A 16,848-nucleotide genomic window follows, 5' to 3' on the forward strand; every position below is an offset into this window, starting at 1 on the left:
AAGCAATTACTCCAGAGACAACTTTTGCCTCTTTGTTACAGCGTGGCTCTATCATGAAAGTTTTTTTTTTTACAAGTCAACAATACTTTTGTTACTCTATAATTTCCTTTCCATTCCTCTCCATTGTAGTAGCGTGTTCACAAGAGAAAAAAATGTGCTTGCTTATTTTAATATGCAACAGTTTCAACAGTGTAGTTGTCATTATTCTAGTTTAAGATTGTTCATTGAAGAAATGCAGACAATTTTCTGTTCAGAACACATCATTCAATTCTCATTCTTCAAATAATGAAGTTTAATTTAGATGAGTATTTACTACATATTTTTTGTAGTATTTTCTTCTTGAACCAATATGAAAAGCTTGTTTTATCTCTCGTGCCTGGAAAAAAAAAGTCAACAGAGACTGCCATACCTTCATATGAGATTTCTGCCTTGCGGTGACTGAACTGGTGCACAGCTCTGAGGTGTTTTTGTTGTCTTGGTGCTGAGGGTGGCGGCGTGCAAGCAGCGCTGAGGAAGTAGTGCTGTGTGTTGGCAAATTCAGACTTGGAGCAGGGCCACATGCGTCTGCAGCATCCAGGAATGCAAGTATTGTGTCCTCGAAAGTTTCAGACCGGACCTAGTCCTCAGGGAGGTGGGGAAGCCCGAGGGCAGAGCTGATCACCTGCCTCCGGCACCACAGGGTTTGTTTCTGTCTTAAGAAGGGTCACATCATTTCTGCCTCCGCAACGAGATATAAAACTCTGGGTGGCTTTTCCTGAAACGAACGGAAATATTTCCAACGGGGAGCTGGAGGGAGATAACTGTAACCTTTGTGGGATGCTTAGAAGAAGGAAACCTATCATCCGCCTGTCCATCCCAGGGCAGGACGGGTGACCGCAGGCTCTCTAGGTGCTGCCTGGACACTGGGGACATGCTTTTCAGCGTATCACCCCGGCGGCTGACCTCCGGCCCCAGGTTTTCTCCTCGTGGTGGTTGCCCAGTGTGGTCTGTGGCAGGGGGAAGGCCGTGCGGGAGCAGAGCCCCGGGGGTGCCGATGTCCCAGCGGGCCTCTCCCACTTCAGCCTCACCCAGCAGGAGCCCGGCTCCCGCCCTGGCAGCCCGCTTTGCGGTGTGAACGGAGCCGAGGGGTGCGGAGCTCGGTTCGGAAGCGGGCTCGGGGCACCAGAGGCCCGACCACCGAGGGCTCCCCGCGGGGCCGGGCCTGCCCCGGGCGGGCGGGCCCAGGTGCGGGGGGCGGTGGCGGCGGCGGCAGAGCCCGAGCCCGAGCCCGCCCGGGAGCTGCCCCCAGCGGGGCCGCGGCGCCGCCCCGCACCTGGGCCCGCCCCGCGGACGAGGAGCGGGGCCGGGCCGGGCCGGGCCGAGGCGAGGCGAGGGGAGCATGGCCCGTGGCGGCGGGGGCCCGGCGCCCTGAGCGGCGCCATGCGGGGCCGGCTGTTGGCGCGGCTGCGGCGGCGGCGGCTGCTGCGGCTGCTGCTGGCCCTGGGCGCGCTGGCGCTGGGGCTCTGGGCCGCCTACCTGGAGCTGGTGGCCGCCCCCGGCGGAGGGGCGCCCCCGGACCGCAGTGAGTTACCCCGGGGGGCGGGCAGGGGGTTCGGGGGGCGCGGGGCCGGGCTCTGTGCCCCGGGAGCGAGCTGGGGCTGGGGCTGCCGTGCTGCTCGGCTGCGGCTCCGAGGCGGTTTTGGACAGCCCGTGGGCTTCTGGAAGTCTTTTTTTTTTTTTTTTTTTGGGGGGGGGGGTCCGAAATAACGTCGGGGAGTGGCGGCGGTGCGTGTGGCAGCGGTGCCTCAGGTCCGTGTCACTGCTGGTGAGCACACGCGTGGCACAGCCCCTGCTCCTGGATCCCCTGGGAGCTGGGTCGTGGTCCGAAAACTTCAGGCTGCGGCTGGGCAAGGAGCTCCCCCAGTGTCTGTCTGCTCACAGAGTCCTCCACGGGATCACAACTTCAGCTGGATCTTGATCTTGAAGTTGAAAGCATGCGTTTATTGGTCCAACAGTGCCAGGGATCTGACTTCTTTGGCCGGGACAGAGAGGAGAGAACAGAGTCTGCTCCATGTTACGTCTTTTGTGTGATGTGGCCCCGAGCCCCCTGCTGTACACCAGTCGGCCAATGCCCCCCAGAAATCCCTAGAGAAAACTTTAAAAGCACGTAGAGGACTTCTGTGGTGCAGCAGGGCAGAAGGCAAGCTGCTGTGGGGTATTTAAGCAGTGGTTATGGGGGAAAGGGGCTGAGACAGGTGCGTGCTGCTGCAGACAGAGAGAGGGAATGGGAGAACCGGGCAGAAGGGATGCACACGAGCAAGCAAGTTGTACTGTGAACTGGATTCTTCCTCCCTGCTTTCAGGCAGGAGTTATTTTTACATCGTTGTTATAAAAATCGTCCAGTTTCAAGGCTGAGACTGGAAACAGTGACACGGCTGTGGTCCCTACCAACTAAAACAGAAGGCGGGGCAGACGATCACACCGCATTGAGGTTCAATTGAATAAAAGCTCCAGACGCTCCCAAACCCACCAGAGACGTCGCTGGTGGCCACACGCAGGGACTGCTGGCAAGCCTGGCAGGGTGAAGCCCTCGGGCAAGCGGCTCCATGGCACGAGAGAGCCTGTGCACACCAGGAGCTGATGCTCTGCCCCGGGCATTTGGCATCCTGGGCTCCTGGGGAGTGTCCTGGAAACTGCCAGCATCAGGGGGGTTAAGCTGTGACCCTCCCCACCCTTCCTCTTACCCCATACCTCCAAAAGCCTGTTTTAAGAGAAATCAAAAGTTGGAATGAAAAACAAATAGCATTTGATTTCTTTTGGCTGTTAAGCTAAGTAGTGCTTTCTTCTCTTGGGACTGGGGTGGCTGCGTTTGTGGCTCCACGTGGTGGCTCCTTCCGGAGATCCCACAGAGCTGGCATTGGAGGGGGTGATTCTCAGAGCAATGAATGCTTTTTCCTTCTTGTTTCTGCATTGTTTTCCTTCTTGAGTCCCAGGTGGGAACCCCACGGTAAGTCACAGCTGGGGACCAACCAAGGGCTGCCGTCTCCACTCATCTGATGCAACAGCCTCCCCACTTACTGCTGATAGAATACAAAGGCTGTTTACTTGGTGATTTTTCCAGGCATAAGACTACGAAGCTCCTTCCTCTGGGGACAGAAAGCTGTTGGGCTTGGAAGGGAGCTAAAGGAGATCTGTTTCCATCTCCTGTGTCTGCAACTGAGCTTTCTTCTCACCTCCCACAAAAGCACTGCTGGATAGCCTGTGAAAGGAACGGCAAGTGTGTTTTTTCTTTCTTCAGGCACGGCCGTTCCTCCCCAGCATTTTGCTCCTCTCCCCCACCAGGTCGCTGTGGGGCAGGGGAAGCAAATCCCAAGTGGCCCAGCAGACGTTAGAGTAAGCCGTGCTCAGAAACCGTGTCCCTGGCTGCCCTCCCTTCATGTATGTGCAACTCCACTGTGCAATGAGGTTCAGCACGCAGATAACTTTGGCTGCAAGAGAATAAAGGGCCTCGCAGAACGTGCTCTAATAACTGGTACCCAACGGCTTCTGTGGTGCTGTATCACCACGTGCTGGAAGAGGCTGTGGCCGGGAGGTTCCTTTTGCAGTCACCTCAAATTCAAGGGCTGAGGGACCGGCAGAGCTGCAAGGTTCGTGCTCATGCAGCCCCTGGGTTGATTCAGGTCCTTCCCTGCCTGTTGGGGAGGCTTGGGATGGACCGGGCAGGGGTGGGTGAAAGTGAGTGAAACAAGTGACACACCTTTCCTAGGGAGGTGCTGCTGAAATGAGCGGTCAGGCTGGTACAAAATGAAAAAAAAAAATCATTTTTCCTTGCAACGTGATTGCATGAAGGTATTCCTACATGCTGTTCCCTGGAAGCCTGACTGGCAGGACTTGTGCCTCATGGGCAGGAGGGTGCTTCTGTTGCTGTGAGGCTTGCATATTTCTTTTTCTTTCTTTCTTTATTATTTTTTTTAATTGAGACTATTTGGCTGGTCTGCTGCCCAGTAGGTATTCATAGGAATCCTAAACAAACATGTTTACAGCTGAGGGAGGAAAAACAAGCAGGCTGATGTGAGTCGAAGATGGGCACAACTCTCCTCCCCTGAAATGTGGCTTGTTGTCATCCAAAACAAGTTGTAACAGACAGGGCACTGCCTCCCTGCCAAGAAACCCGGGAGCTGCAGGCAGCCTGCGTGCTGCCGACAGGCGCTACCCTTTTTGGAGTGGGCTCTCCAGCAGGAGTGTTTTCTCCTCTTTGCTAGTTGCCACACAGCAAGCTTTGCTCCTGCGAGTGAGTGCTGGAGGCAGGAAAGTTTATTTATATTTATTTTTTTTTAGCTGAACAAGGAGTTGGAGAGGGAGAAAGCACCAACGAGGCCGATGCTTGGATGAAGCTGGTGCATCGGGGACCTCCTCTGCTACCTCTGGTTTTCTGCTCCTCGCCTTCCCCAGGCAGGAGGAGCTGGCTCTGAGGTAGCAAGGCTGATGCCAGGGAGCCGTGCTGGCTAGTAGGGAGGATGTGCAGCAATCCCCCTGTGCTTTAAAACCTTGTGTCAACATCATAAAAGTGAATCTCAAGCGCTGAACAGGCTTAGAGGTGAGGTCACTCCCAGCCATTGCTCTGCAGACTGGTTTGGGTTTTTTTCCTGCTGCAAAGCCCATGGTATCTGGGGAGCTTCTAAATCGCTTGCACTGATTTCCTTTATTGCAGGTGTGAGTGACACTGAGCCAGGCAAGAGCAGGGTGTGCAGGATTAGATTAAATTGCTTGGAGGTGCAGCTTGTGGGAGAAGGGACTCCAGGGGGCCCTGCTTTAAGCCACTCCTTCTGGCTGTTCCAACCCACCCCTGTTCCTCCGCATTTCTGTGCTGTGTGTAAGTAACGCTGGGAGTGTGTTATCTTCCTATCTGGGCTTCTGACAAGTGGCTCTTGGATCTCCAGCTTGTTACAAAGCAGCATGAGTTGCTTAAAACCTGGCCGAGCCCTGGCGCGGACGGGCAGACGCGTGCCCTTGCGTGAGGAGGGGAGCTGGTGGAAAGCTGAAGCTGTTCATTCAGCATAGAGCATCGACTGCCCTCTGTAACCTCACTGCCCAGGCACCCGCGCACGAGGATGTGTGCACTCAGACCCCCAGGTTCACTCACGCACGCAGCTGGATGTCGCAGTCGTCCGCACGCACGCCTACTTGCCCCTGCGTGCACAGGATCGCTCTTTGGCATGGGTAATTGCCCCGAGGGGTGCTGAGATTTCACTTCAAGGTGATCGGTTCAGTCCCCCGGGAGGGTGGTCAGAAGTGCTGCCACGTCTCAGTCTGCACTGCCAGTAGTTTGTGAACCTGGCTTTTTCCACCCCTTGACTCGGAGTCAGGCTGGGATTTGACTCGCACGTAACCTCCTTCTGGTGCGGCGCCGAGCGCCTGGCTCCCCGTGTGCCCAACGAGAGCCGCGAGCGTTTGCTCTCCGGGAACCTGTCCCGCCATCTGCAGACGGTGCGGGGACATTCTGGGGCCAGACAGATGATATATCATCACCAGAAAGAAACCCTTGCGCCATCCCTGTGTGCACACGTCATCTGTGACAGGTTGGCGCGGACGTGTGCCAGCGCAGCGTGCGCTCCCGCACCACACCTTCTCCCTCCTTGAGCCAGGCTGGATGGGGATGGCTCGGATACCGCGGAGCTGCGCCCTGCTCAGCATCTCCCCGTGCTGTGGGCTTGGCAGAGGAGTCATATTGTCTTCTGGAGATGCATTTCTGCGTGTGGTTGGCATCGGGCTATCTGGCACAGCCAAACAAAGGCTCTGCCTTACGTCGCTCACCTGCAAGTTGAGGCAGACGTGGAGGAAGAATTCCCTTTTCCAGCCACTTCCCAATTCAATTGCTATTTTTCAGGCTTGCAGTAACAGCTGAGAAGGGCTTTCCAGAAGAGGAAATGCGCTCTCATTTCATGTGGTGTGAGATCTAAGGAAAGACCCACGTAATGCCTTGGGTTGGAACAGGTGTGAACCTGGTCCTCACATACTTCTGCTTTTTATGATCTGAGACGTTCGTAGTCGGTGCCTTTAATCAGCCGAGCCAAAATACATCTCCAGCTTTGGGTCTTTGCAGTCTGAGCTCATCTCTTGTTCTGCTTCCAAGCTCATTTCTGAATGATTTCTGGGAGCTTAAAAAAATAAAAAATAAAAATACAAGCAGCATCCAAAGTGCAGGTATGTACGGCAGAAGGGCGAAGGAAACCAGGTCTGTCTACTGGTCTTGGTCAGAGCTCCCCTGCACCACTGTCGGCCTGAGAAACCTCCCCCGTGCCAGTGCAGCACAAGGCTTTGGTATGGTTTGGGGAGAGTCCCCTGCACTTTGGGGTGCTGGGGTTATATCTGGGGGGCGTTGCTGTTAAGTGAATGAGCTCTCTCCAGAGACGCCTCAGAACAAGGATCCACGTCCGAATAATAAAGGATTTAAATTCACTACGCTGGGCAACGCGATTCAGTTAGTCTGTAAAATGTGGGATCGCTTCAGACAATCCAAAAATTGCCGGGTAGGGCTGTGAGTCTCCCTGAAGCGTCAGTGCCACTCTCACCTGTTTGGTAATTCTGCTTTTATCATTTCCTAAGGCTTCGGTATTCCAGCATTGTGAGGCTGTGTCCCGTCTGAGACTTATTCATTTATTCTGAGGGAAAGAGGGTCAACGTGGCTTCTTACCTCCTTTCTTTCTACAATCTGGAGAAGCTGTCCTATGTTTCTCTATAGCATAGGCCCATCTGGTACATTTATATGGCTGAAGGACTGCACCTTGTGCTATTCTTGCCTCTCCGTGTCACTGTTTTCCATGGCAGATGCAACGGGTGTCCCAAGCCTTTGCCTCATACGTGGCTCGTTTTCTTGCTGCCTGGTTTCCATCTCATCTACAAGTCCCCAGTGACCTTCACTTCAGACAGTCTAAATGTTCGTGACTTTCGTTTCCAGTTGAGCAAAATATGAGCAACTGACAGCCAGGGCTACTCGGTAATGTAAAACTAAACACAGATCAGAGACTTAACTGCAAGGTTTGCCATAACAGGCACGCTGTCTACTTTTAACTTTCTTTGCCAGTAGCCTGCTGGACTGTAGGTATCAGGAACTAGTCGGGTTATATGGAAGCCTGTTTTTCACTGAAGTTGTATAGATTCATGCATGTTAAAAGTAGTTCGTCGCCAGGTACTGTTATATCCCATTTACCAGTAAAAATATTTGGTGTGTATTATCACCTGTTAGCCTGCAGAATTGCCTACTAGAGCTCTCTTGAAGTGAGAATAATCTGCATCTGTGATATATGATTTTTTATTTATTTTTCAATTTTAAATAAATCGGCTTCTGCCTTGCTTCAAGGAGCCACTTATTTCCCTGCCATTAGTGCGGGCTGTTTGGCTTGGCCTGTGTACGTGGTGCTGGCAGCTCCAGCGGCTTCCTCAGCCCTGCTGTTTGCATGAACCTGGTTAAGCCATCTCCAGCCCTCCTTGTAAACGCTTCACTTCCTAAATTAGCTTTATTTACATTAAATAATGTTGTTTTCTGTAAAACTGCAGGAGTCGTGTCTGGGTGCTATTAACCCCATCTAGACCACGCCACAGGGTTTATCCTGAGAATATCCTGCCTGTCCCACCACGCACCAGCAGGCTCCATGACCTGCTGCAGCAACTCGCCCCCAGCATCAGCACTGGCTGCTGCAGCCTGTGGTTTGATGTAAGCAGGCCAGTTGAGAGGTTTTAATTTGTTTTCAGTCAAGGCAGACCATCGCATAATGCGCTGCTGTATCTCCGTTGCTTGTGCTAGCAAGTGTCTGCAGTCGCTGTCTTGCCCTCGGGCTTTCAGTCAGTTTGCACAGTGGGCTTGTACTGCAAAAGCAACCGGTGTGGATCTCTGGATCACTGAATTGGTGCTTATTCTCAAAATATTAAGTCCTCTTCATTTAGTTTTCAGTTTCTTGACTGAAACTTAAGCCCTGTACCTATAGGATGCTTTAGCTCAGCAGACCATTTTTTCAAGCATTTATAATTTTTCCTTTCAATTCATCTTCAATTCTTTTTTTTTTTTTTTTTTTTTTTTTTACCATTTAGGTTATGCAGACTCTCTTGCTTCAAGCCAGCAGGTCCAGCTCTTCCAGAGTCTCAGGTCATGCCCCTCTAGGATTGCACACAGAGCAAATACCCATGTGGGTCTAAGTTCACCTGGGTCCTAGGAAGAGTTTCAGGGCCAAACACAGCCCAAGTGGCAGTCTGTGGAAAAAGTTTTTGCCAAGTTCATGCTTGGTTTGCCCCCAAGTTGTTGGCCAGACCACTCTGTGAGCACCTTAAGCATCAGAAATTGTTTAGTATCAGCCATTGTTCTCTTCTCCCCTTGTAGACAAAGTTCTTTTTGTCATAGAGTCACAGAAGGGTTTGGGTTGGAAGGGACCTCAAAGCCCACCCAGTCCCACCCCCCTGCCATGGGCAGGGACACCTCCCACCAGCCCAGGCTGCCCAAAGCCCCATCCAGCCTGGCCTTGAACACCTCCAGGGATGGGGCAGCCACAGCTTCTCTGGGCAGCCTGTGCCACTGCCTCACTGCCCTCTGAGGGAAGAATTTCCTCCTTATGTCTAATCTAAATCTCCCCTGCTTTCGTTTAAAACCATTCCCCTTTGTCCTATCACTGTTCTTCTGAGTAAGAAGTTGCTCACCTTTATAAAGGTGTGTAATTCTTCAGGGCCTACATAAACAAACAGCCCTGCGGAGGGTTTGCTCCATTGCCTCTTTCTGCCTTTCTGGGCTGCTCCAGCTCCGTTGCGGATTCCCAGGGCAGTTCCCAATCCACCTCTTTTGCAGCCACTTCCTTGGAGAGGGAAGAGGTGTTTTTGGGCATGTGAGCTGAAGGACAGTTATACTGCTCTGCACTGGGCTATTCCAGGAGCTTATTTATCCTCTGATAGACGTATTCCAAATCTGTCTCTGTTGTTTTGGTCCCCTGCCTCTGCAGGGCTGAGACATGCTTTGTGACACCGGGCTCTGACAGGTTGTAACCTTGGTAATGGTGTTTTCTTCCCCGCTGCGTTTACCAGCTGCAGCCCTTTGTGTGCATTCACTTGTCCGTGTCGTTCGCCTGCTCCAGCAGCGGAGCTGAGACTGCTGTCACCAGACCTGAATTTCATTTGGCTTTCCAAACACCCGATGATCCTCTGTAGCTGGCACGAAGCTGCTCACCTGTGCTACCGTGTGCTGATAAATCCTTCTCCTTTTGTGCGCCTTCCCCTCCCGCTGAGTCCTCGTCCTCATCCCTACCGCAACTCTGAAGAAGCCCTAACGATGCTAGCACTGCTGCTGCTGCCTTTTGCTGTGCTCAGCGCCTAAAATTTCTCTGAATGTGCCACAGTTCCTTGTAAATTGTTTTCACCTGGCTCTTGTAACTCTGTGTTTTAAGTGGATGTCTCACATAGGCATGTTGAGAAAGAGAAAGAAGTGTTTCGATATGTCTTGCAGCTCATGCAGATGAAGAAAGAAAAGAAAACTGGAAGAAGAATAAAGAAGGAAAGAAGCAGCAGGGATTATTTGGCAAAGTAAGGAGAAGCCTGAAATGGGGCACAGTGAGATGAGTGTTGGAGCAGGGTGGTCAGAAAAAGCCATTGGCCACCCCAGACTTGTGAGGCAGAAAGAACCGAAGTTGAAATCAGAAGTAAAGTCTAAATCTAAATATTTGGGGTTTTAGAGGAGCAGAGTCTGGAAGGTATTGGGTGTAGAGATTGAAAAGAGGAGATGCAGGAAGGAGCTGGAGGGCACAGAGTAAACCACTGACCCTGGGTTTTAAAAAGAGTGGAGAAAAATGCAGGGGTGATTATTACAGAAGCTGATGGGGACTGTAAGCAACTCTGCTGAGATAGTTAAGAACATATGTGGTGTCACAGGGGCGTTTGGTGCCCTGAAAATTGGTACCACCATGGCTTTTTGCTGCAGTGGTGTCTGCCAAGACCTCTGGTTTCCCTGTATCGAGCATGGTGCTTGGCGCTGCAGCCGCTCCGCATGGCTTGCAGAGCGTGGTTACCTGTTTCTTCCTGGGTCTTGCAAATGCTCAGCACTTTGCCAGCTTTTTATTTGCAGAAAAACGATTCGCTAGCCCAGCCAGGAATCTTTCACGTGTCCCTCTTTGTTTACAAGGGAAATAAAATCCCTTTTTTTCTGGTGAAAAAAAAAAAAAAAAAAAAAGATGGTTGTCCTTTTCAATAGTCTGTAGTCAGGTAACATTTAATCCAGAAACTCTAAATATGTGTGACGCATGGGATCCTATCAGGGATTTGGGATTTGCAGCCCAAATCGCTGACGATCCCCCTGGGCAGCGAGCAGCCCCTGGCAGCAGGTCCCGGGGGAGCTGTGATGTGGCCTTGCTCTGTCCCGGCTGATGGGGAGGGACCAGCTCCGGCCCCCCCGCCCACCACAGGCTTATATTTAGCTGGTGGCGTGCGGGCTGTTTGAAGGCAGCATCTCCCAGCCCTCACCTCGGTGCTGCCCGGCTTTCCACAGCCCTCGAGCTGCCTGGGTGGAGAGCCGGGGGCTAAAATTAGCAGGGAGCGCTGCTCTTGCCAAACGCAGCGTCTGACCCAGCCGGGGCTGGCAAGGGGCAGAGGAAAGCGGCCCTGAATCCCTCCCCCGTGGAGCACGCGATGTGCTGCTGGCTTTTTGGGTGCCTCAGTGCGCGGGGTGCCCCGCGGGGGGATGGTGAAGTGATGGGGAGAGTCAGGCAGCCTTGGGGCATGGTAGGGAATCCCTGTTCTCAGAGCTCTCTTTCCTTCTCGGCCTCCCTTTGAGTATCACGTGAACGGGCGGGGAGGCCAGTTTCTGCTCCTGGATGTCTGCGGAGCCGCAGACGTCGCCCTGCTCAGGGAGAGGTTCTCGGGGCAGATGTGGGGCTCGGCCGCTGGAACAAAACCAGCGGGTGTTCGCTGCTCCCGCCCCGCCAGAAGGAGCTGCCGAGGAATTTGCTGCCCCCAGTAGTGCCCACCCTAAATGAGCACTTGTTCTGCCCCCGGTCTCCCCACAGGCGCCGGGGAGGCTGTGGTCTGGTGGATACGGCCCCAGGTTGGGGGAATGGGGATGCTGCTGGCAGCTGAGGCTGTGCACGGCAGCTGCGATGCCGATGGCAGCGGTCACTTATCCTTTTGATGTACTTTATCTCCTTGAAGGAAAAGCATTAACTGGGCTCCCGTTGAGTTCAGTGCAAGGGGAACACACAATATTTCACTATGGACCATTATGCTGGACCCAGCCAGCCCTGCTGGTATGATCCAGCTGGCTTGGCTGCCCCAGGCGTGTCTCACCTCAGAGGTTCCCACCTTTGACATTTCCTGTTCATTGCACTCACCTGAATTGCACAGCCCAGGCCAAGAAATGGGTGGAAAGATGCAGCAGAGATGGGGACTTGATCCATAAGTGTGTGGTGGAACAGAACAAGCACCCCTGACACGCAAATAAAGTCCAGAACAAACATAATCTACATTTGAATCAAAGTGTTGTTTTTTTTTTTTGTTGTTTTTATTTTCAGCAATGGTTTGGGTGCTAGGATGCAAGTGGTGGAGCAGAGCAGAGCCAGGTCTTGTGGAGATACAGGGACTGCTCAGTGTGCCCTGGGAAGGTCCCGTCCTCAGGGAACTCCCTTTCCACAGCACCTCAATGGCAAGGAGCTAAAGGGATGCTGGTAGGCATTGCTCGTGGGGAAACCCAGGCCAGCTGCTGCAAGAAGTAAAAACCTAGGAAGGCATGTTCATGGTCTGCCTGCTGAGCCTTTCTGTTGAAAGGCAGATGAAATTCCCCTTTTCCTACAAACAGTGGAGAAACAAGAGCTGCCTGGATGGCTGCACCAGCTGTGCCTTATGCATTCAACCAGCTAACTTGTCAGGTGGCCTCTCCAGCTGTCTGGAGGTGTGCACAGAAGATGTGCCAGCCCTCTGCCAGGTCTCCGCTGAGCGAGGTGTAAGGAAGGGGAGAGCCCTGGGAGCCAGAGGGGAGCAGTGCCGGCAGCGTCTGTCCCATGTCAAGGACAGGTGCCTGCCTTCTGCGAGCACCACGCTGTATGTCTCCTTCTGGTGAAGCAAGGGACGTTAAACTGTCCTGTGGGTCCCTGGCTTCCTTTTTTCCCTGCCAGAGGTGGAATGAGGAGCATCTGTGTGAAGGCCATGGAGGTATTTTTAGCATGGGTAAAGAAAGGTGAAATATACGGGCTGGGACAGCTGCAAGATGAATTGCACTGTGTCGAGACCAGCTCAGTCAGCTGTTTTGGCTGGTAAGGATTTGCCCAAAACCCAGCATGGTGAAGAAGGTATCACCAGCTGGAGACTTGGCTGGGAGGCTGGGGGAGGAGGCTGTATCCTCCTCTTTCCCTTCTCACATAGATCTGGCAACTCCTCTGGCACAAGATTGCTTCCCCGCACAGACACCCCACTCCTGGTGGCTCCTCTGTGGCCCTGGGGTTGAGGAGGAGGAGGGAGCACAGAAGGGCTGAGGTTGGAGTAATCCTGTGGGCACGGGCACTGCTGGGGACAGGGTGTGAGCCAGTCACGTCACTTCAGCTCTCTTGTCTTTTCCCAGCTGAAGGCTGCTCTGTAATGGAGAAGTGGCTTTTTCCTGTGCTTACTGGAAACAACGAAGGGGACCTCCTTGCTCGTAGTCATTGTTTGCTGACAGAGGGGTGGGGAGAATGGTGCTTCCAGATATTTCTTTTAATACATGTGATAGCACTGTCTGGATCCATAGCTTTGTAAAGAAATGGTTGCATCACTACTCTGCAGGTGTGCACGCTCAGGTTCTCAAGCCATCTCCACATGCAGTATTTTCCACACAGCGGGTTTTGCCACGTTCCAAGTACCACCAAGTCAGCCTGGAGCACAGAAACCAGCAGCCGAGTCTCCCAAGAAAACAGATGCCTAACCTAATTTTGCATCGCATGCGGAGATATTTACAAGGCTCTGTCACGACACTGTGCTGTGCTCCACAGGCACCCGTGCTCCTCCTGTTTGCTGAGCACACCTAACCAAACCTGTTTGCTCCAGGTTAAGAAGTAGTATTTCCCGACAGAAGAACTGCAGCACGTGTACTCTGCTTTGTCCTGTTTTGGGTGGCCAGAGAATTGGATGGCAGACAGCTGGGCTACTGCCTGGACAACTTCACATGAGCTTGGTTGACCCAAGGTGGCTTGCGTGGAGCTGCTCCATAATGAACTGGTCGCAGCCCTTTCCTCCTCCCTCCAAGCCTGAGGTGGCCATGGGTTGAAGGTGAGGTGAGGTGAGGGTTTTAGCAGCCAAGCAGTGTGCTTATCCTGTTAAACTCCCTGCTGATGATGCCTGGTGTGTTGATTTATAGACCTGAGGCATGTCTTCCAGGCCAGCTTTACTATGCGTCTGTCCTGCATAATAGGCTCGTTGGCTGTGGCAGTTTCCTTTGTATAGAGCCAAGGTGTGAGACTCTTTATTACACTCTACCCTAATATTTTGACGCTAGGGTTGATGTTAAAGCCCAGCTTGGGATTTATGGGATCACAGACTTGGGTGCTGTGTTAAGACACCGCGAGTGACACAGGCTGTGGGCAACAGGAGGAGCGAGTGGTTTCGGTCACTGTCAATGAGCTTTCCCTCTGCTGTCTGTCCATTTTCAGCACGGGGTCTCTCTCGGTTACCCTCTCACCCTAGGGTCTGCTCTGTGTAGAATACCCATGCATTGAAAGCATCAGAGGTGAGAGACTGCAGTAGATGATGTTTTTCTAATAGGTGCTGCTGTCCCCCATGTAAGTGTCCTAGGGAAGTGTTGTGTATATGTAGGCACATCACAGATGCAAGCTGTAATTTCTGTGCCTGCTGCCTGCCCAGAGGAAGTCGGCAGTTCCAGGTAACCTCAGCATGTCAGTACTTGCAGCACAAGCTCGCTCCTATATGCTACCACACCTCACCTCCCACCATCCCCACCTGCACAGCTACAGATGCACACCCATGGCCATGTGCTGCTCTTCTTCCTGCAGAATGTCCCTCCATCTGTACTTCCATCCATCCATCCCTTCATCTCCGAGGCTGCCCACCCACAGCTGCACGCTCCCCGGTGCTCTCGGGGTGCACAGAGGTGCTCTCCACATACTCACCCCCCTGCATACGTGCCTGTCCCCCCTGAGCACACGTGTACCTGCCAAGTCACTGACCTCAACTATGTACTGCTCTTCTGGTGTTTCCCTGCCTGTTTGCACAACCTTGAAAGCCTTGCTGTCTGCTGCCAAGCTCCCCCCTGCATTGCTTGCTCTCTTACAATGTTTTTCCCTTCTTGCTTTCCTTAAGGTGAAGAGAAATGGCCGTGAAGGTGCTAGGTCAGATCCTGGAATAAATAAGGCATGCTGTGGTCAGGGCTCTTGTAATTTTCCTTTCTAGGGTTGCGACCGTGTGTTTCCATTTCAAGTTCTGACCCCATCCCACACCAGAGGTGCGCTGACTTGGTTCATGCAGCGCAGCAGAGAACAGCAGTCTCATCACCGTTGCTCTGCCACCACATCCCTATGCCAAGCAGTCCCCTCTGCTGTTGCACACCTACCCCATCCTCCTCCTCTGCACTCTCCCTCTTGGCCTTCCTTTTCCCACCATGCACAATGCAGCCTGCCGATGCACTGCGGTGTGTTTCAGTTGCAATCAGCCACGTGGGCTGGAGCAGTGGAGCTGGGAGAGGGAGCATCTTTCTCCCAAAGGAGAGCGCAGTGGGATGCAGACAACACATCGGCACTCTACAGTTACTGATGATTTCTTTGTGCCCCCACCAGCTACTTGGTGCAGCTTTTCCTCATCTGGGCTTGCTGCAGTCCTTGCTTTTCACATCTTGGGGCTTTCTGCATTGAATTATGAACCTGGCTACTACTAGGAAAGCAACTGAGTTGAATGTGTACACCTCTTCAGACCCAGAACTATATCCCGAGACATATGTATATTTAGAACCTGTAATTAATCAGAGGAGTGTACCTGTATTCATTTTAGTATCCTGTTCCTCTGTTGTTTTTGCAGAGGCTTTCTTAATCTCATTTTTACTTAATCAAATTTACAAGATCTTCCTGTTCCTCTCCCTGGATGTTTCTGTAGTTTTCCAGTGCTGGCAGGTATGCAGGTACCTGGAGGTGCTGGGCACCTTCATAAAGGAAACACAAAGAAGCCATTATATCTGAGGAAGCAGAGATCCTGCAGCAAAGGGTTGTCACTTGTAGTTCACCAAGGTGAAAATAAATTTTTGTTGTTGATGTTGCTTTGTTTTTAAGTCTAAAATTCTGAGAAATCCTTCTTAGTCTGAGAATCTTGTGTTCCCGTAGCCAAGATAACAGGTATTACTAGATGTCTGGTCACTTCCTTGAGCTTAAAAGGTCAAGGTAGCACACAAACAGCACCAAGGCAGTCTGTGGGGATCTGAAGATTTCAACCTTGTAATGCATTCTCACATTTTTCTAATAGGAACTTCAAAACTGGATTGTGTCCTTCTGCCTTGCTGATGCATGTGAGAGGGCCAGGTCTGCCTTTTCCACATCTAAGGGAGCTCATGCAGGGAGTCAGAGGGTCTCCTTGAAAGCCCACATGCTCTGCGGCATTTGCCAGATGTCCTGTCCAGGCATAGTCCATTAGGGCCAGACTCAATAGCTCTCCATCAGGAAGGCTTTGATGTGGAGGTCTGTACGGGGAGCTGGTGTCAGGCATCACATGCTGTCTCTCTTCTCACCAGGAAAGGCTGCGCTGGCTTCCAAGACTGGGGTGCTGTGGACCATCTCTCTGCCATCTCCCAGGTCTAGCCCATGGACCTTCTTGGCCCTACACTAAGAAATTTAGCGTTAGAAATCCATGATGAAAAGAAGGAGGGGTGCTTGTGAATCAAAAGCACAATGTCAAACCCTCTCTGCCATTCAATATGGTACATCAGGGAAGTGCTGCAGAGATGAAGCTGAAGGATCATGGCCAAGGGAGCTAACAGTGAAGTGGGTGATGCTGGCTGAGGACAGATGGCAGCAGGGTGTGGAGGTGGGAGAATCCAGGCAGGTGCAGTGTGAGTGGCTGCTGTGTCTCTAGGGGCCGCATTTATCTCTTAATCTCCTAATGACCCAGAAGTGTGAGGGAAGACTGCTGTCACCTGCTCTTGTCCAGTCCCCAGTTTGGTTCTGCCTCTCTTCCCACCCAACCCACCCTGGATGGATCTGGCTTCCAGGCCGGCTGCACGTGGAGTTGAGCTACTCCTGTCAAAAACAGCAATCATGCAGAGCCACAGTGTAGGACACTTCCTCCTGGCTACACACAAACGATTGCTTTTATCCACCTACTCACTCTGAGGGCAGGTGCTGGGTCTATCAGGTGGCATGGGCTGCTTTGCCTTAGGAGCAGTGCCTGGAAAACTCCTCGTGCTGCCTCAGGCTGCCCATGCCAGTAAGCAGCAGTAGCCCTGATGTACCCAGGAGTTGGTCTCGATGATCCTTATGGGTCCCTTCCAACTTGGGATATTCTATGATTCTATACCCTGCCACGTACCTGGCCTGTGCAAATCATTACCTGTGCCACATCGCTGCTGGACAGAGGTCTGCAGGGACTTGGGCAACAATCCCAAGCACTTTGCTTGGGGATCTGTCAATGGTGGAGTGAGAAACCAGGTAGTCAAGGACTCAATACAGACATGGGCTAAATTGGTTAGCACTGTTTAGCAGAAAGTGTGGTGTGAGAAGGGCTTATAGCTGAACAGGGATCCATCACACACCATGATAAATATGCATTTCCTGGCACTTGTGCATATCCTTCAGCAAAATGGTATAAGCCAAATAGTTTTCTCCTGGACATTAGTGGCAAAAGTCCTGTTGAGCTCAAGTGGAGCAAGATGCTGCTTGC

At 52.4% G+C, this 16,848-nt stretch overlaps 1 protein-coding gene across 1 annotated transcript in view; it reads left to right on the plus strand.

Moving 5' to 3' along the window:
* The first annotated feature begins 1,369 nt into the window (after positions 1–1,369).
* B4GALNT3 (beta-1,4-N-acetyl-galactosaminyltransferase 3) overlaps positions 1,370–16,848 on the plus strand; it is a 60,393-nt gene continuing 44,914 nt past the window's right edge. Inside the window, exon 1 of the mRNA XM_035550909.2 lies at positions 1,370–1,561. Within this exon, the coding sequence (XP_035406802.1) occupies positions 1,420–1,561 (142 nt within the window). The 5' untranslated portion in view covers positions 1,370–1,419. The remainder of the gene's footprint in view (positions 1,562–16,848) is intronic.

This window comes from Cygnus atratus, chromosome 1, assembly GCF_013377495.2.
Source record: "Cygnus atratus isolate AKBS03 ecotype Queensland, Australia chromosome 1, CAtr_DNAZoo_HiC_assembly, whole genome shotgun sequence".
NCBI lineage: Eukaryota > Metazoa > Chordata > Aves > Anseriformes > Anatidae > Cygnus > Cygnus atratus.